Source organism: Nilaparvata lugens, chromosome 5 (genome assembly GCF_014356525.2).
Source record: "Nilaparvata lugens isolate BPH chromosome 5, ASM1435652v1, whole genome shotgun sequence".
Taxonomy (NCBI): domain Eukaryota; kingdom Metazoa; phylum Arthropoda; class Insecta; order Hemiptera; family Delphacidae; genus Nilaparvata; species Nilaparvata lugens.
Window position 1 is genome coordinate 9,264,190 of NC_052508.1, and position 21,512 is coordinate 9,285,701.

General features: G+C 33.5%; 1 protein-coding gene across 40 annotated transcripts in view; it reads right to left on the reverse strand.

Moving 5' to 3' along the window:
- Window positions 1–21,512, reverse strand: part of LOC111045692 (Down syndrome cell adhesion molecule-like protein Dscam2) — a 460,637-nt gene that overhangs the window by 195,292 nt on the left and 243,833 nt on the right. For 3 of the 40 annotated variants that reach the window (XM_039427619.1, XM_039427641.1, XM_039427615.1), the window contains exon 7: window positions 3,120–3,243. The exons of 33 other annotated variants lie outside the window; for them this stretch is intronic. In XM_039427619.1, the coding sequence (XP_039283553.1) occupies window positions 3,120–3,243 (124 nt within the window). Of the gene's footprint in view, window positions 1–3,119; window positions 3,244–6,384; window positions 6,509–6,572; window positions 6,689–21,512 lie in introns of those variants that run through there. 4 more of the 40 variants (XM_039427603.1, XM_039427612.1, XM_039427627.1 and 1 more) reach the window with 2 other exon arrangements.

The window sequence follows — 21,512 nt, forward strand, 5'->3', positions numbered from 1 at the left end:
GAAAGACCAACAGACTCAAGAAATATACAGGCAAAGGATTGCTGAGGAATTCAGGGCATTACCAGAGGACACTAGAGAGCCAGATGCCTTATGGCAAGAAATAAAGAAAGGAGTACTGAAGGCTGCAGAGCTAGCATGCGGAAAGAAAGTAATCAACTCAAAACTGAAAAGAACAAGGTGGTGGAATGAACAGGTGAAGGAGTTGGTGAAAAGAAAGAAACTTGCATGGAGAGCATATCTAGCTAGTAGAAGCCAAGAGGATAGGGTAAACTATGTCCAGTGTCGGCGGCAGGTGAAGGAAGCGGTACGAGAAGCAAAAGCCCAATCTTGGGAAGAGTTTGGGCATGATTTGGAGGAAAAATATAAAAATGATAGTAAGGTGTTCTGGAGAATTGTGAAGGGTTTAAGAGGGAGAAGAGTAAAGGATGTGAGAAGCATTCGGAATGCGGAAGGAGTGTTGGTGTGTGACCAGAGGGAGGTTTTGGAGACCTGGCGACAACACTATGCTGATAAGTTTGATGGGGAGGAAGTAGAAGAACCTGAGAGAGACTTACTGCACGTTGAAGTGGATGAGCAGCATAGTGAGGAAGTGTGTGGCGAGATAACAGTTGAAGAGGTGAAAGCAGCAATTAAAAGTATGCGAAGGGGTAAGGCTGCTGGGATTGATGATATTGTACCGGAATTTATTATATTTGGTGGAGAAGCAATGAATGAAGCTCTTACAAAACTGTTCGGTCTCATTTGGGAGTGTGGTAGAATACCGACAGAATGGGAGAGAAATATCATTATACCCATACACAAGAAAGGAAGCCAGTATGAATGTGGGAACTACCGACCTATCTGTTTGAGTGGTACAGTGTATAAACTATACACTAGGATTCTAGAACGAAGGCTGAGAATGGTTCTAGAACATCAGATAGAGGAGGAGCAGGCTGCCTTTAGGCCGAACAGGCAGACTCATGATCAGATCTTTTCCTTGAGAATGATCATTGAAAAGTGTTTGGAAAGAGGAAGAGATTTGTTTCTTGCATTCCTGGATCTGAAGGCCGCTTTTGATTTTGTACCCAGAAAAGAAATATGGAATGCACTTCAGGCAAAACAAGTCCCAAATAAATTAATCAGAGGCATCAAATCAGTGTACAGCAGGCCGAAAGGGATTGTTAGACTCAATGGGGAATTGTCCAACCACTTCAGCATGACAAAAGGAATTAAGCAGGGAGACAGTTTAAGCCCACTGCTCTTCATCAACTATATGGACGAGGTGCACAAAATTTGTAAGAGAAGAACTCAAAGAGCGATAGTGGGTTATTGGAGATTGAGGCCAATCATGGCTCAGGCCCTACTCTATGCAGATGATATTGTATTAGTAGAGGATACAGAAGAAAAACTCCAGAATGCAATAATGGAATGGAAAGAGGAGCTGGAGAGAAAAGGTATGCAACTAAATGTGGAAAAGAGCAAGGTCATGCATGTTGGAAGAACAGATGAACAGATATTGGAAATCCAGTGTAATGATAGGAGAATGGACCAGGTCAGTGAGTATGAGTACCTTGGAGTCATTATAGATAGGAATGGACGAATAGACCAGGAGGTGCTCAATAGAGTCAAGAAGGCAAACCAAGTGTACTACTCGATATGCAATACAATTGTGGGTAAGAGAGAGGTTAGTAGACGCGCAAAGCTGCAAATATTTAAAACTGTGTTCTTGCCCACAATGCTGTATGGAGCAGAAAGCTGGACCACTTTGGATAAGCACATGAGCAGGGTCACAGCAGCGGAAATGCGATACCTCAGGAGAATAGTGGGTAAAAATAGGAGGGACCGTATAAGAAATGAAACTGTGAGGCAGGACTTGGAAGTAAGGCCGGTGAGCGGGATTCTGGAAGAGAGACAGTTGAAGTGGCTGGGGCATGCAAGTAGGGCGGACGAAACAAAGAAGATAAGACAGTTCCTTGAAGCCAAACCGGAGGGAAAAAGACCAAGAGGCAGACCACGACTGGCATACCAGGAGTATATGGTGAGGTTGGGGGAGGTGCGAGGAAGTAGCTGGCGGGAGATGCGGAGAATGATGGGGGATAGACTGGTGTGGAGAAGATGGACCGAGGCTCAAAACCACCCGACGCTGAGAGGCAGAAGGGTTCGCTAAAGAAGAAGAAGAAGAAGGTTTATATTATTTTATCTCAACTTATTAGAAGAAAAAACACCTACACCGATTGGATATTATATTATTGATATTAAGTGGATGTATTGTCCATATTGGAAAAATATCAATTGATTTGAAGATTGTTCATTTTAAAATGTAAGGAATTTGACAGTCTTACCGAAAAGAAGGAACCGGAAACCCTTGAGCCGGACAAAGCAATGCAAAATCAGTGTTTCTAACGCGGAAAAACAAACTGCTCTTGTCATCAGTAGAAAATGTTGGAGCTTTAGCACCAACCGGCTCTGCAAAGCAAATTTTCAGAAAATACACGATTTTTAGGATGTGGGAAGAAAGAAATACCTATGAAAAGAGGCTCTGAAAGCAAATTTTCATACAAAACACGGTTTTCAGGATGGGAAAGAAACGAAAAACCTATGAAAACAGGCTCTGAAAGCAAATTTTCACACAAAACACGAGTTTTAAGATGGAAAAGAAACGATTATCTTTGAAGAGAGGATCACAGATCCAAACGAAGGGTTTTTTTAATCGAAAGAGTTATGCAACCGCACTAGTGGACCAAAATAAGGGTTGAAGTAAAATATAGAGTCCAAAGCTCAACTCAGACTTACGCGACTCAGGTCGAGAAGAGACTGGACTCTAGTCGAGTCGAGAGCATGTGTCTCCAAATGGTGACAGTCAGACCAGTCGATTCTAGTTTCCGCGAAATCCCCATTTGAAAACACATGCTCTCGACTAGAGTCGAGTCTCTTCTCAACCTGAGTCGCGTACATGTGCGTTGAGCCTAGAATTCAAAGATTGAAAACAGCTCACGTCAAAGAAGCTAAGAGGAAAGAGAACAATTTTCACAAGCTCCTCAACATGTATGAGAGTTCTAAGAGTTAGTAAAAGAGTTTTCAAAAATACAAAGTCTGGGATTTTAGGTAAAAAATATACATATTTTTATTTAAAGATTTACCTGAATAGTGGGACAGGAAATGCTTGAGCCTGACATAGGAGAGAAAACCCCTGACCTCTCGCTTTTGAAAAAGAACTGATTCGAGATTCGCTTGAAAACGTTGGGGCTTTCATTCCAACTGGTTCTGATAAAATAGAGGAATTTTACATAAAAAATAATTAGAACATAGTATAAAGGTTGATGAGATTATACCAAAAATATTTATTAAACGCATTTGATATCTGTGCAATTCATTCATACATATTCGACAGAAAAGCCTGAAGATTGGGAGATAATAATTGTTTTAGAATGTCTAGTTTTAGAAGACTTGTAAAACAATGCCTATTGTTTCAGAAGAGTTTTAGAATACCTAGAAAATAACTATATCATTTTGAAATCCTTGTCCAAATGATCTCAATGACTTTGGAAACCGTGAGATGTCATTGGTCAGACAATAAGTATCATCCACCAATGGGAGCGTGTTTTCAGCTATCAACCAATCATTCGATTTCTTATTAGCTATTCTTTAGCTTAATCCCATAATTCCACAACTATTTTGTGATATATTATTGAGTCGTATAGTAGAATACCAATGATTAGTAGTTGTTGTTATATGCCTAGATTTGTTCATTCAACAGGTCAACTATTGAGACGAAATTATGCCGAAAGCTCTCAACTAAAACTTGTGATGAAAGAATTGAATTACGGTGTTTCTCCAAGATGAATATTTATAATTATATATAATATTAAAATATTTATAATTTCCTATCATTAACGATAGACAGTCCCAAAATGTATACATTAATTTTTGATGAACTAAAGGTTTTCCATTTTCAAACTAAAAATTAGAAAACTGGAGTGAAAGTATGCCATTTGTTTGTATAGTATTTAGGCTACATAAAATTTTGCGCACAATTAATATGTATTTTTACATGTTTTTGTGTAGTTAGAAGTTGCTATTGTGGTAATTATTCATATTAAATGAAAACGACTAAGAAATTGTCAAAAAACCACAGATTTATTGATACTTAGAAAGACCGGTTTTGGTTATTACACCATTGTCAATCTCTGATAAAGTTTTTAAAGTGTGTTTTTTGACAATTTCTTAGTCTTTCTCATTTAATATTTTTACATGTTTAATGAATAAAGATTTTTTCAATTCATCTTAGACAGAGAGGTGCATTACCGCCCACTTTTCTTTTACCTTCCTAATTATTGGTTGGGATGAAGGGTGGTATTCATAAAAAATTAAAAAAAGAAAGATTTTTAGTCATCAGACTTTGATAATAAGAATTTCGATACTAGAATCGAACAATAAATACAATATATAATTCCTAATAATTTGTATATAAAACACCATGGACTCACCTAAGATATATTCTATCAAAAATAGAATATTTTGTTTTTTCTTCTATGTTTGGTTTTGAAGCATCCAAATTTAAAAATCTACTCTGTGAAAATAATAAAGGACTGCAAATTTTGTGAAGTGAACAACTACAAGACTTAAGGCTGTGCAAAGGCTAAAAATAAACTTTCTACTGGTGATATTTTTCGAAGTTTTTCGATTTGTATATCATCAAGCTATCAAATTAAAAAAGTTTTCTTAGGAAAACATTTTTTCCGATCATTACTTTTTGAGATATGAGCGCCTAAAGTTTAAATTTTCGGGACAGAACATTTTAAATTCGGTAAGAGATAAATCCATGAGATTTTGAGGATTGATTCTTCATGATATTGTTGATCTAGTTAAACAAAAATTTTCTGAAAATATCAATTTTTGATAAAGTTATCCAATTTACTATAAATGACCTTTTGTTGAGTTATTTTTGGTAAAATAAATAATTTTATTTTCACAAACTCTGTATAATTTATAATGGTGAATGTGAAACAGCTGCATCAAAGAAATTATCTCAAAAAACATATGTTTAGGAAAACCATAGTTTTGAACTTCGTTTTCCTGATGCATTGTATAAGCCTACACGTGGCATGTATTATTAATTTTCAGCTAGAAAAGTTTTTTGAGACTGCTAAATAACGTCTACAGTTTTATCAATGCTGTATCGGCAATATGAAAACGCATGCAGTTAATATGTCTTTAAATAAAGGTGTTGATATCTACATGATAATTATTCTCTACCATTTTTATTTAATTAAAATTTCAAAATTATTCAAGCCTTGATACTGTAGAATGATTGACTCACTGTACAGTCAGTCGAAAATTTTAATATTGAAATGAGGGGTATTTTGGCAAGCTGACCTACTACACTTTAGATTTATATAATTCATTACGTCAAGTTTTCATTTTGTCAAGTTTTAAAATAGACCCTTGCGAAGCACGGGTTCTTGCTAGTTTCTATATAAAACACCATGGACTCACCTAAGATATATTCTATAAAAAATAGAATATTTATTTTTTTCTTCTATGTTTGGTTTTCAAGCATCTAAATTTAAAAATCTATTTTGTGAAAATAATAAAGGACTGCAAATTTTGTGAAGTAAACAACTACAAGACTTAAGGCTGTGCAAAGGCTAAAAATAAACTTTCTAGGCTCGTGATATTTTACAAGTTTCTCGATTTGTATATCATCAAGCTATCAAATTAGATAACTTTATTCAGGAAAACATTTTTTCCGATCATTGCTTTTTGAGATATGAGCGCTCAAAGTTTAAATTTTCGGGACAGAACATTTTAAATTCGGTAAGAGATAAATCCATGAGATTTTGAGGATTGATTCTTCATGATATTGTTGATCTAGTTAAACAAAAATTTTCTGAAAATATCAATTTTTGATAGAGTTATCCAATTTACTAAAAATGACCTTTTGTTGAGTTATTTTTGGTAAATTGAATAACTTTATTAAGAATTGATATTTTCAGAAAATGTTTGTCTCAATAGATGAACAATACCATGAAGAATCAATCCTCTAAATCTCAGGGATTCATCTCTTACCGAATTTGTTCTGTCCCAAAATTTAAACTTTAGGCGCTCATATCTCAAAAAGTAATGATCGGAAAAATGTTTTGCAATCGAAAAAAATTGAAAAATATCACCAATAGAAAGTTTATTTCTTCTCCCCCTCTTGGTTTTCTCCCCCTATCATTTTGATGATGAACTTATTGTATGAATCAATGAAGAATCCTATTAATTGATAATTCAATCAATATTTGATCAGTTCTTCAGTTGATGAGCTGAAGCACAGACAAAAGCTGACGAGTTGTATCTGTGACCTAATACTGGAGACTTGAATGATCACTAAAATACTTGAGTGAAACAATAAAGTCCTACCTGAATAAAGGTACCGGAAACGCTTGGGCCTGACAGAGCAACGCGAAGCTCTGTCCCTTGTGCTTCAAAAAAGTGCTACTTCGCGACTCGCTAGAGAAAGTTGGTGCTTTCATGCCGACTGGTTCTAAGCAACATACAAATTATCAAATAATTTCATCAAATTTATCTGAAAAATTAAAATTTCTTACCGGAAGGAAGGGACAGGGAACGCCTGTGCCAGACAAAGAAGTCCGAAACTTTGACCCCTCGTTTTCAAAAACGAACTACTGTGAGCCTCCTGACTGAACGAGGGTTTCTTCATGCCGACTGGTTCTGTTTTTCACAGAAACATATTTTTTATTCATTCAAAAAAGACTATGTGTTTTTAGATGAATTTAAAATTATTTAGAATTGATAAGATAAACCTGGAGAGTGTTTCTGAAGGTTTCCTAACTCCTAAGGTTAACCACTATTTTGTATTACCATTGGTTTACATTATTATGATTGCGAATTTGTTTAAATCATTGATTCAATGCAAAAATAGAAGTACCTTGAGACTCACATCATCAAATTCCTATGAATTTGCAATGTAACCTCAAAGTACCTTTTTTAATTATTATTTTACTTTATTTTATTATCAATCTTTGTTTTATTATATATTCCAATTACAATTATTTGCATTGCTTCAATTAAAATAATTTATTAGTAAATTTTTTAAATACATAGATTTCCATGAATAAGAATTAGAAATATGAGGACCCTTTTATAATTGTTACAAAAATGAGTTTCATTTTATTTAATTCCCATCCACTTGATAATGGCATTATATAGCCGAAACATGTCGTGATTGAACAATTTTAAAAGGACACTAAGATTTCTAATTTTTATTTATATTTGAGTGTAGCCCTAAAGAAAGAAATACATAGATTTCCATTATAAATTAACAGAGTAGGGCCCCGTATTTAGGAGACTTGTGGATTATTGAACCTAGATTAAATATATACTCAATAATTAGGTTTGAAAGTGTCCTAGAAACTGGACCTATGTGTAATGATATGAAAGAAATCATCCGATGGATGATAGCTTGAAATTTGATGAAAAAAGAATGATAGATAGTTGTCTTCTTTTAAATCTTCAAGGGCTGTAAATCATTTTGGAGACTTCTGAAGCAATAAACTATTCCATACTTTTATTTATTTCTACAGCAATGATAGAAACACGTAATTGTAGAATTATAGAAGATGAATGGACAGGCTTAAAGCCCTTACTACTCCATTCCCGATATTTGATTGGAAATCTGTCCAAAAGACTAAAAATTAAATTGTTAAATGTTGTTCAACAACGAATAGCTCTATAACTACGCATTTTTTCAATTATTTCTCTACATGAATTGAGTGAGAGATTCCTTCTGAAACACTAGCAGATGGTACATAATTCAATCAGAATTTGATCTACATCAACCAATGACTGGTTGGAGATTAAATTCTGATTAAAGATCAATTCCAAAACCTTCTAAATTAGAAATCATAACTACAGTACCGGGTATTTCGAACAGAGTAATCCTGGGCTTGATGAAGTCAAATAAATTATTCAAAATCAAATTCTAATCTTAGATTAAGCCACCAGCCTTCAAGATAGAAGTATAACTATCAAATCATCTATTAGCTAATCTTACCGGGTTGTTGGGAGAGGGTAGCCCTGAGCTTGACAAAGCAAAGCCGCGTGGAAACCGGATGTCCGCTCGAAAGAATTGACTTTATCATCATTCATGAATTTTGGTGCTTTTGCTCCAATCGGCTCTACAATAAATCAGATTAACAAGAAAAACTAAGGTTTGAAAACATTATAATTTTTAATTACCCGCCTGTCTGTTGGTTGATATCATAGCTATGAAATCTCCCCTATGATTATGATATGAAAAATACTTCATTATTTAATCTCTCAAATTAAAAATAGTGTCGGTTGATATTAACTACGGTATTAGATAAATTTTCAAAAAATAGGAGATTAACATAGGCCTATTTGATTGGATATAAATCTATGTAGGCTACTATTTTCAAGCCGTAGGATTAAAAAAATATATTCACGGTAAGTGTTGAAGGTAAACTAGAAATGTTTAGTGATTATGTAATAAAAATTGTGAGCTACTAAAATAAATCTATATGTAGGCTAATATTTTCAAGCCGTAGGATTAAAAAAATATATTCGCGGTTAGTGTTAAACTATAAAGGTAAACTATAAATGTTTAGTGATTATGTAATAAAAAATGAAGATTCGGGGATGAAGTTTATTTAGAAATTGTTTAAAGTTTTATTAATTTATATGTGATATAGAATAAGATGCTTAGACGAATGATACGAACAATAGTATTTTCTTGTATTATTTTTTTATGTTATAATATTATAGTATTATAGTTGTGTATGTTTTTTGAGAAATAAATTTGAAAAGAGGAAAAATAGTTAAAAGTTTGATTTATAGATACAAAATAATAATAAGTATGTTAAACTTCTAACACAGTAATAAAGTTCTTTCACTTCCAGTTTCAAGTTTAGTATACCAATAGTGAGAAAACCCCTTATAAGATAACAGCTTATGTTTTATATCCATCTTTTCACCTAAACACCTATCATAAAATCACCTAATCATTTACAAACAAACATAAGTTTTCACCATACCTTTGTATATGTATTAAGTACCGTGTACTTCACAAGTAAGAACTAATGATGGAAAAAATTCTATGTTTTGGTTTTCAAGCACATAATAGCCTACAAACAACTTATTTCTCACCATACTTTTGTATGAATCCAATAAGTTCAAATGTAAGTACATATATATTGAGAAAGCTCTATGCTTTGGTAAAGGAATGAATGATTCAACCTCCGTTTCACCAACCAATATAGAATAGTAGATACATGTTTGAAATGACTGATATCTGGAAAAGGAAAGTCATACATAATCGTGTCAATGTTTGAAATTACTGATATCTGACAATAGAAAATCATACCTAAAGCCGGGAACTGGAAAAGCCTGCGCTTGACATAACAGAACCATTCCGGAACCGACTTTTCGAGATATCGTACGACTCAGATCATCAGAGGAGAATGTGGGGGCCTTCGCTCCTACCGGTTCTAGACAACAACAAAATATCATGATTTTCTTAATAATAACGCCTTAATTTCATAACAATCACTCACAATCTCAATCGACATCACTTTAAACAAAAACCGAAACAAGCCAACGAAACAATTGCAATCAACTATGAGGGCCAAGTCACATGAGGTGTTTTCTCAGGCGTTCCAAGACGAGTCGACAGGGCAGGAAGTTCTCCGATTGGCTAGTTATCAGCTGATTCCCAATAAGGCAATCGGAGAGCTTACTGCCAGGCTGACTCGTCTGAAAACGCCTAAAAAAACGCTACACGTGGCTTGTCCTTAAGGTAGGGTATTGGAGAACCCCTGCTGCCAAACTGATAAAATCCTAATTTTCCAATTTCCTCCAGTTTTCTATAATAGAATTCAACTTTCTCAATCCATAATTTTAAATTTGCTATTTTATTCTCCAAATCATGTTCACATATCCTATACTATTAAACGAGCAACTTATGTTTAGATGTTTGTATTTCACCGGATCTCGAAAACGGCTCTAACGATTCTCACGAAATTCAGAGCATATTAGGTTTATAATATAAAGATTCGATTGCACTAGGTCTCATCCCTGAGAAAAATCGCTGAAGGACATTAAAAGGATAATTATTATTCATCCTTGGAAAAACAGCTGATAATAATTATTTCGTCGTCTGTTGGTGATGGAAGTGAGTGAGCGAGTTCATGTGTGTGGGACTGTGTCAAAATATTATGACTCAGCTGTTGAACTTTTGTAATCATTCAATTTGGTACTTAGTGCCGGTTGCAAAAATGCCGGGCTATTTTCAATCCTGATTAATTCCAGTAGATTCATCTTTTTGAAATGGTCTTCTCTGATTTGGTTCACGTGAAGTTCAACAGGATTAAAATTCAACCGGCTTTTGTGCAACTGGGCCTTTGTGAGGGAAATTTTTGCATTCCTCTGGGAATTAGTCTCAATTTACTGTGACAAGATAGAACATTTCTGTATAAATGTTATAATAATTTCTTCTTTCGTAATGAATTTTTTATGCTTTTGTACTCAAGAGCGAAGCTCGGTCCCCGATATTCATCATAGTTAGGGAACGAACAACAGAATTTCAAGCTGAATCAGATAATCTTCCAAATTTCAACCAACATCTCACGACTATCCTCCTCCTTCAAGTAGATTGTCAAAGTGAAACATTCTTTACAGGACAAACACACGGAAGAAGCCACGAGAAACCTTGATATTATTATTAGCAATACTTTATCCCGATGTATGATGCAAGAACTTTTGTAATTATTATCAAACGAAAATCCAAAGATAAATGCTGTAAAACACCCTGACAGCTTCTGCTACTATAAATATTGACAACAGGGTTAACAACTAGATGGAAATTCGATGAGAGCTACAATCCAAAAATTATTTGCCAGCCCGGGAATCGAACCCGGTACCTCAAATGCTGTAAACCACCCGGAAGACTTCTGCTACTATAAATATTGACAACAGGGTTAACAGCTAGATAAAAATTCGATGAGAGCTACTATCCAATAATTATTTGCCAGCCCGGGAATCGAACCCGGTACCTCAAATGCTGTAAACCACCATGAAGACTTCTGCTACTATAGATATTGACAGCAGGGTTAACAGCTAGATGAAAATTCGATGAGAGCTACTATCCAATAATTATTTGCCGGCCCGGGAATCGAACCCGGTACCTCCAAATTGCCAGTCAGTTATATTCACCCTCACCCCAAACTGATAAAGCAGAAAAATCAATGAAAAATTACATTCATTCAATTTTATTCAACTTTTGTGAATATATTGAAGTAATAATACATCAATATACTCAGTTTGGAATGGTTACCGTATATATTGCCTAATACCAATTCCAGTGGAAATTCAAATAATAATTCATAAGATCTTTTATTTTCAGCACAGAAACATGAATTTCAAGAGGAAACTTAACAAGAAGCCAGCATAGTCCTTCCTTCGATTCCGAAAAAAATCCAACAAACTTACCTCATTTTCAAGTAGATCCACATCTAATCAAAATGGAAGAGAACTAACTATTTGGTCTGCGATTAAGAAAATTGATAAGGTTTTAATAAAATGATGGTAGCATGGTACTAATGAACTGCTCACGTAAAAACTGGGTGAAAATGAGAGAAAATAATTATTACTCGATATACGATTGATAATGTTTGTATAACAAATGATGGTGATAATGAAATATTCACGAAAAAATTGGAAATTTTGAAAGAAAACCCACATACCTAGTAAATGGTACGGGAAATCCTTGAGCCTGACAAAGCAAACCAAATCCTTGCAGCGCTCTTCGTTCAATCCATGATTTTTTCACATCACTTGAGAGAGTGGGCGCTTTAAGTCCTACAGGCTCTAAATTCAGTCAATAAATTCAAAAACCGTCATGAACAAAATTGCTTCTACGTACTATGTAGAGAACTAGTCACTAGTGGAGATGTCAAATTATAAAAAGATGAAATAGTTTTTCAATATAGTTTTAGATTGAGAAGCAATATTTTTGTTTACTCACTTCTATTTTAGGGCTTTTGGAAGTATTGAAACACACTTTAATAAATCAACTAGCCCTTTTATTTTATAATCAGGGCTACTTGATATATTATATTGTGTTCATATATAATTTACATATATACAATATAATAAATCAACTACCCTTTAATTTTATAATCAAGGGTACTTGATATATTATATTGTGTTCCAATTTTTCTTTATCTATGAGATCAAATTGAGAAGTAAAATACTACTTCTACTTTAGTATTTTATGTCAGAAATATTTCTGACAATATTTTTTCAATACCTATAAAGAGGTCCACGTTATAATGGCAGTAGAGAAAGATAGGCGAACAACGATGCCAAACCTCTGTCTTGTCAACGCCTTTTATAAACGGTAGCTGATACATGTTTATTGATGTAATATTTACTGTTCATTCTCGTTTAAAATGATCAATTATATTTTATTAAGCGAGAAATCATATTTTTCAATAATTCCATAATGAATTTTCATAATTAAGATGAAATATTTTGTTGATTAATTATTAATTCTACATTGTTAAAAGACGATCTGGCAACAGAGCAAAGCGAGAAAGAGATAGCCCTATCCGCTTTGTAAACTGATAGACAAGGATAACAATACTATTGCTAATCAAGCACTGCCATTATAACATGGACCTCACTATAGTATTTAAGATTGGGAAGAGTATTTTCTTACCTAAACGCTGGGACAGGATACCCTTGGGCTTGACAGAATAGCGCGAACTGTTCACCATTTCCAGCATCATAAGAAGATAATTTCGTAGTTGAAGCAAACTTGGGTGCTTTGTGGCCCATTGGTTCTGTTTTATGAGAAATTCGAATTGATTCAGTTTAGAATTAGAATAATTAAAGACTTTAAAAAAATATAATTCTTATTACAACAGGAAACTAGATTTATTGAGATGGATTTTCAGACAAAGTTGAATAGTTGAGATAGTTTTAAAGACCAAATTAATATACTTTTGTATAGAATTTTTGTAATTACAATCTCTTTGAACCATGTTTAAGAACAGTATAATATTATTAGTTTTTATATCTCACTGCTGCCTCATGATAAATTCAAATTGTTCATTCATAACTTTTTCAAAAAATTTGATGAATATTCAGAAATCGCACCAAACCCAATTTTTTACTTTCCTTGCCCTATTACCATAGGTAAGGAAAGTATTGCTTTCCGAAAACAATTAAGGTACCCCAATTTCTAAATTTCTATACGTTACAAGGTCCCCCGAGTCCAAAAAAGTGGTTTTTGGGTATTGGTCTGTATGTGTGTGTGTGTGTGTATGAGTGTATGTGCGTCTGTGTACACGATATCTCATCTCCCAATTAACAGAATGACTTGAAATTTGGAACTTAAGGTCCTTCCCCTATAAGGATCCGACACGAACAATTTCGATCTAATGCAATTTAAGATGGCGGCTAAAACGGCGAAAATGTTGTCAAAAAAGGGTTTTTCGCGATTTTCTCGAAAACGGCTCCAACGATTTTGATCAAATTTATACCTAGAATAGTCATTGATAAGCTGCCAACTATCAACTGCCACAAGTCCCATATCTGTAAAAATTCCTTGAACTCTGCCCCATCTATGCAAAGTTTGATTTTAGATTCCCAACTATCAGGCTTCAGATACAATTAAAACGAAAAATTCGAGTGAAAAAGATTGAGCATGAAAATCTCTACAATTAATGTTCAGTAATATTTTCATCTGAAATTGAAAATAAGCTTGAAATTCGAGAAAATGTGATTATTCGATTGCACAATGTTGGCAACTGTTGATTCTATTAAATCATTCACTATGAACGCAGACATCGTGTGTCTCCAGCGTTTTTGTCCTGTCACCAGCTGACTCAGATCTTTGAATAGTACACTTGAGATGCGCGTGAACACTAGCGTCAGGTGATCAATTTTCATAACGGCAAGGAAAGTTGTGTGAGTGCGCCACACCAGATTTTTTAAATACTAGCCTTATAATTGCAATCACCCAAGGCTGGGCGTACACCGGTTAGTCAATACAAGACAAGACTAGTCACGTTTAGTCACAATACTTCACATGGTTGCATATGACGCAACTCACACTGATTAGTCATTGCAATTAGACATGTCTTCATAAGCAACTATGAGAAATATTGTGACTAAATGTGACTAGTCTTGTCTTGTCTTGACTTGACTAACTGGTGTGCGCCTAGCCTAAATCTATAGATTAGATATCAGAAAACAGTTCTATAAAATGATAATATATTATCTAAATAATCGATTATAGTTCTAATCCTTTTATTAGAACTATAAAAGAGACTTTCCATATTTGACATTATTCTATTTTATTTTGACATCGTTTTTCAGGTTTTCTAATTTGCCTATAAAAGTTTTTTCATTCAATTTCTGTTTTATATGGAATATCCAAAATAATTCTATCACCCTCTCATGACAGTTGGAAGATCATTACTGATTTCTCTAATCTCTTACTTTAAACGTTTTTCTAATCCATCAGTCAATATTCTTTCTCAACTCCAATCAGATTGGAATGCAATTAAACGCAATCAAGGGGTTAAAAATAACATTGCATTTCGAATTGATTCCTGTGTGAGCAGCAGTGTGCGGTACCTACTAGCTGCCCGATAAAATAATTGACCGACAATACATTCATCCGATTTTCGTTACAGATTCAACTAAGTAAAAAACAAAACCACTAACAATCCTCATGTGTGGGCAGCAGTGTACAATACCTACTATAGCTGCCCGATAAAATAATTGACCGACAATACAGTTATCCGATTTTCGTCAGAGATTCAACTAAGTGAAAAAACCACTAACAATACAAGTTGTTACAGGTTTTTATTGCAATAAGATGAATTTTGAATCCACAAAAACAAATCGCCGTCAACTCTACCAAATTCGGCCAACTGAAACAACGATCAATGAAATTGTCGGTTAAAGGGACCCCACAATTGCACGCATTAAGACAAGGACGTGAATGCCTGATAAGAGAGCGGCACCCTGCCAACAAGCAGCCTATTTGTGTTCTGAATGTCAGTTCAGTTTGGCACTCAACGCGTCCTCAACTCGCGAATCGCGGAAGAACAACAAACTATTACTTATTTTATACTGCAAAAGTTGATCGCCTCAGTTTGTAAATTAGTTCAACACCGTCCTTTCAATAACACCGCCAGAATGTGAATGAACCCTCCCAGTACTTCGATATTCAAGTTACCAATAATCATATACCTGTACTTTGGAAAATACATTTAGTAAAAGCCGGTTATTGGAATTCAAATTAGATAAGTGATGTTCGAAATTGAATGTACTTCAGTGATTTTATGTAATTTAAAATATTGACTCAGTGTTTTTCAAATATATATACAAAGGAATAGTTGCAATTGAAGGTCGGTTTTCATATTCAAAGTTGGACTAGTGATGTTTTAGACTGAATTATTCATGCTACAGTGATAAATCTATTATTCAGTGTTTTGAAGGAATCAGATAATTATTAGGATAATTAATCAGATAATTAATAAGGAATCAGATCCTTATTGAAGGATCCTTAGGGGCATGGAATTATAGTGTTGTAATTCAAGAGTTAATCAGTCAAGTGTAAGTTATGTTCTCAATATACTTACAAAGAATTAGTTGCAGTTGAAAGTCGGATTTTATATTCAAAGTTGGACTAGTGAAGTTTTTAACTGAATTATTCAAGCCTCGGTGAAAACAAGATTTTGGAAAAAATTATCAGTGTTTTGAAGGTTATGATGATGTATCCTTGCAAACTAATAATATTGTAATTGGAGGGCAGTTTTTATATTCAAATGGGAACAGTGATGTTTTAAATGAATAAGTGTCAATGATTATACAGTATATGTGACTAGCAATATTCAATTCAAATATTTAATTATTTAATTTGATCAGTGGTTCAAAGAAATCAGATAATCAGACAGTTATTTTAGTATTTTCAAGGTACTTTTCATAAGAAGGATTCAAAGCAATAACTGTGATTGGAAATTCATTTGATTCAAAGAAACCTATGCATGAAACTATAGTGTTGTAATTCAAGAGTTCATCAGTCAAGTGTAAGTTGACTACACAACTCTACATCATCATCTCTCGCTCCAATGTAATTGTAAACAAGTGAACATTTTTGGAAAACTGTGAGAATTTTAATATTTTATCTTGACATCAATACAAATAGGCCCTAATCTATGATTAATTTGGACTATATTTCATGATTAACCATGTAGACATTAGTAGGGACTTTTGAGCAAATTTCTATTCATCCTATGATTTTACATTAGATCAATATTATATTAGCCTATTTCAGAAAAAATATAAAATAACCAACTATACTGGATGATTTTCAACAATATAGTAATCTGAAATTTATAAAGTATAGGGATTATGTGGGAAGATCAATGATTAATTTAATAGAATTGGAAATCTAAATTGATAAAATGTAATTTGCAACTAAATTACATCTAAGTAATATTAATTAAATTAATATTCTTTATTCAATAATTTTTGGCGAAGGCAACAAATTGTTGATGCACTTATAATATTGAGAATATCATCACACATACTGAACTATTAACTTTCCCATATACTGTATTCTTTCTTTAAAAAGAAATGTTTCAATGAGCCCCATCGTCAAATCGAATTTCTACACCAAATCACTCTCGTTGAAATAGAGTCAACCAACCATAAACTTTTGACAAAAAATAACTTTTCCCAATAAAAGTATTGTCAACCATGGATTTCATGTGCTTCCTCCCACCAGAAATCCTCGAGAAAATCCTTTCCTATATCGACAACGACGATCTAAAAAACTGCATCCAAGTGTCCGACATCTGGCGAAGAAACATCAACGACCTATGCAACTGGAAAACTCTCTGCATAAAAAACGACTGGTTTCTAGAAAACTCCATCAACCTAGTTAATAGAAGCACTTGGAAACAATGTTTCTGGCTAAACTTCAACTGGTACTACGGCTTCTACGACACATTCAGACTACCAGTTTGTCCACTAACCAAAGTTCATTTAGCTTCCGATTTGGTAATCCGAGTTTACCAGAACCGCATCGAAATCTGGAGTTTCAACGTTATACCAAGGCTGGAACAAACGTTAACATTCTCCCACATGTATCGAGCTACCGTTAAAGTGTACAAAGACTTTCTAATCAACCAACAAGATACTTCCCTACAAATCTACCACAGACTGGTCCCTGCTAAACTGTACAGACTTTACAGAGAGATCAACCTACCCGATGCCTCTCTAGGGGGAGTGAATTATCGTAAAATAAACAACAAAAATACTAGCAACAAAGAAAATATAGTGTTGATAAAAATGAACGATTTTTTCGTCGCTGTAACTTTCAAGGGTACCCAGAACATATTTGTGTGGAATTTGGAGAATGATAGGGAGTGGATTGTAGCACCTAACATAGACCACATCTTCCAAATGGAAATTGAGTTGAATGTACTGTTCATAGTGATTCTAGACATGACAATGTCGTGTTACAAAGTTAGGGGGTTCAACTTAGACGACCAGGAGTGGACATTGGAGATAATTTTATACGACAACACACCCTTCGGTATCAATCCTCCAATAATCTGGGTCAACGCCTGGTTTGTAATGAGTATAGCCGAGATCTATCAGTTCCAGAATCGTTACATGTACTCCCCGTTAAAAGTCTGGAACAGGGAGGGTAGGTTTGTAGCCTTGGAATTCCCCAACTGTTCCCGTCAACCCTATTTCCAATGCTGTTTGAAAGAAAACATCGTGATATTCACAATCAACGACAACACAATAGCTGTCTGGGAGCCACTGGGAGAGACTATCACCAAAAGTTTCGAGGTAGAACGGGGCTACGATGACCTACAAATGGTACCAGGTAATGCTGTGGCTATTTCTTACAGTAATATGCTACAGTTTTGGGATTGGAAGATTGGGGTACAACTACAGTGTATAAGTTTTGACATGCGCGCTATTATAAGGCCGGTTGTGAACGACCAGTACTATGTGCATGAGAATATGGAGGATATTGTGTTTTTTAAGTTCCAGAATAGTTGTAAAACGATGTTATTATGAGGAAAGTCAATGAGATTTTGGGAGCTGATTGTGGTTGAACAATTATGAAGAGCTTCATGTGTTCTTGAAAATTCAACAATGTTAGAAAATCCTATTGTAGCTAATTGTGGTTAAACAATGAAAGAACTTCTTTTATTCTTAAAAATGCAGCATTGTTGAAAAATCCTATTGGAGCTAATTGTGGTTGAACAATTTAAGAACTTCATGTTTTTAGAAAAAAATCAAAATTTGTGAACTCCTATTCTAATAAAGATAAATTATTGGGAGTTGATAGTGTTCGAACCAAACTTTATTTAAAAAATGAAAGACGAATTTAGTACTTGTACAAGTATTTTGTTGGGACTACATGGGAGTTTATCACTGTCACCCTTATATAATTTTATGAAAAAACTTGAATTATCTAGGAATATTTGATACTTTGTATTATATTATCCTATTACCCAGAAATGTCAAAACCTGAGAATGAGATAAATACCCGAAACTAGTCATGTATGAAATAAGAAATATTGTGCTAGCGATTCTTTGTATTTAAATTTAGTTCTATTTATAATTTTTGAAATGCTAATATGTATCAAAAAATCGCATTATAGATGCGTCTGCACTTTTTAAAATTCAAATGAAACATGAATTCACGCTATAAGGAAAATGTTTGTTGACTCGATTGATTTTAAGGTTACGGTAGGTTCATTTAAATATTAGGTATTCATTTTCATCATTTGTAAATAAATGTGATAGATATGTGGATACATTTTTAATGAGAAGAGGTAGTGGATGGTGATTTCTACTTTCTTCTATAGAAAAACTTTCTAAAGGAACTTTCTTCTATATTATATCTAGATGCTTCATAGTACCTATTATTTCGTACAACTAGTAGAGAAGCCTCTGTGATAATGAATATCAATGACATTGATTACCGTATATAATTCATGACTTAATTAATAACTGTCTGTACCATATATGAAATATCTGAGTGCCAGTTGCACAAAAGCCTGTTAAATTTTAACCGTGATTAATTCCACGAGAGCCAATCAGAGAAGCCGTCTTTTCAAAAACGCCTTCTCTGATTGGTTCTCATGGAATTAATCACGGTTAAAATTAAACCGACTTTTGTGCAACTGGGCCGTATCGTGTTAATTTGTCTAACCAAAAACTCGTATATATTTTTGTAATGAATGTGATTGAGTAAAATCGTACGATGAATATAATTATATTATAACTCACGATGAATTGTAATTATATAACCATAGAATAAGCATACTGTACAAGAAACTTGCATAAGTTCCGACTTCATATTACCCTTTGTATTATAATTTGAATACCACATAAGACAATAATCTTAACATATCACCATTTGATCTGTGTGTATTATTGTGATGAATATGTTTAGAAATCATTAACTTTTATTCAATGTAATCAACTATTTATGAAAACTTGGAAGAAATTATTATTTAAGATGGGAGATTTTATCAGATATTGTAGCTAACGAACTGCTGAAATATTATTAATGTATAATAATTAATACAAATTTCCTTATGCTATTTAGTTCTTTGGTCAGTATTTGCTGTAACAGGAGTCTTAAGTTCTATTTATATAGCTTTCATTGAATATTTTAAATAATAATTGTACAGTAGAAATGATTTATTATTCAATTTCTTAATTATTTTTATTATTATATTCAATGTTCATGTTAGTTGTTTAGGTAGCTAGTTTTAGTTTACCAAGAAAATCTCCTAGTCCTAAACCTAATATAGTTTTACAAACTTGATTTACCGAATCGGTAAAATAGTAAAAATTCGGTAAAATAGTTGTTTAGGTAGCTAGTTTTAGTTTACCATGACTTCTTTTAGTAAATTACCTGATATAGTTTTACAAACTTCATTTACCGAATACTTGATATTATCCTAATCCATTGATTGTTTTTCATTTGCTCAAAAATTAGTTGGACAAATTATTTCCTACCTAAAAGAAGGCACGGGAAATCCTTGGACAGTACACATCAACGATAGTTCTTTGCCTGAATTTCCTTCCTGCCAATTCTTTTTTGCTGACATGGGTAGAGCAGGGCCCTTAGTTCCCACTGGCTCTAAAAATTCACAAACTTATGTAAGAGAATTATGGATTTATAACAAATTATCAATTTTATAGAATAATACTGTACTTTCTACTTTGGAATGGTTTCAATTCGTTGATTTCAACCATGGTTTTATTGGGATGTAGGATAACTCTGTGCTGGTTCGTGAGGGAATCAAATTTTCAATTTTCCGTTAAAAATAAACGCCTCAAAAGTCTAAAATAATCCATTATGGGAAACAAATTATTCTAATTTTATAGGAAGCTCCTTATTTTCATGTAGCCTACCTTGTTATGATTTTAACTACCTAAGATGACATTATTTTACCATCAATGATTAGGAATCTACTTCTTTGTAATAATTAATTACTGACAGAATATATTGTGATTGAAATAAGCCTAGTGAGATAAAAAGTCATTAGTCATAAGGGTTACAGAATGCTAGTCGTGTTTAATGTAAATAGTAAATGAGGTTCAATAAATTCAATTTTATATTTTTTTTCAGTTTTTCGTTTGTTACCAATTCCTGAAATGTATTATTTCGTTAACAACTTGCAAAGAGGAAAATGTCTGACTTGGTTTGAGATGGAGTAAGCTTGCTTCCTCCTGGAACTTCTAAATCAATTTTCCCCCAATTCTATTGATAAAAGAGGCTTCTACATATATAATTTCTTGATTTATATGGCACTGATCTTACACTATTTTATTCATTTGAATAATACTGCAATGTAGCACACAATTATAAGGTTTTATTCTAATCTAATCATTCATCATCTCTAAGTAGGAACCGAACCTTTAAGAATCAAATCTACTCCAGCTTCATTTTACACTACAAAAGACAGTTATAAATACAATGTAACAGAATCTGTGACACCGATTTTATCAATTTGTCCTTCAACCGAATGTAACAACGTCTTTCATCCTTCTCTTAAACCGTTCATACAGTGTACAGTCAAAATTTTCAACATTACTACTAAGAACCAACATTACAACGTAACTCATCTATTTCACTATCCATGACGAACTGCTAGTTAATATTCCACTTGTAAATATTAGTTAATCACTTACTAGTGTTTTATAACTACCTAATGTTATACAATTTAGACAGCAGTGTCGTCAAAAATAATTCAAAAATGAGAAGACATGTGTAGAGAAAATAGGTACTTAAGAAATAGGTTACTATTCACCCCTTTGACTGGAAATATGTACTAGTCTAGTCAAATATTGGAAAAAAACTTCAAACTTCAAGGAAACTCTAAGAAATATTGAATCCTTTCCAAATACCTTTTCAAATATTAGGAGTACTCAAATTGTGAAACAATATA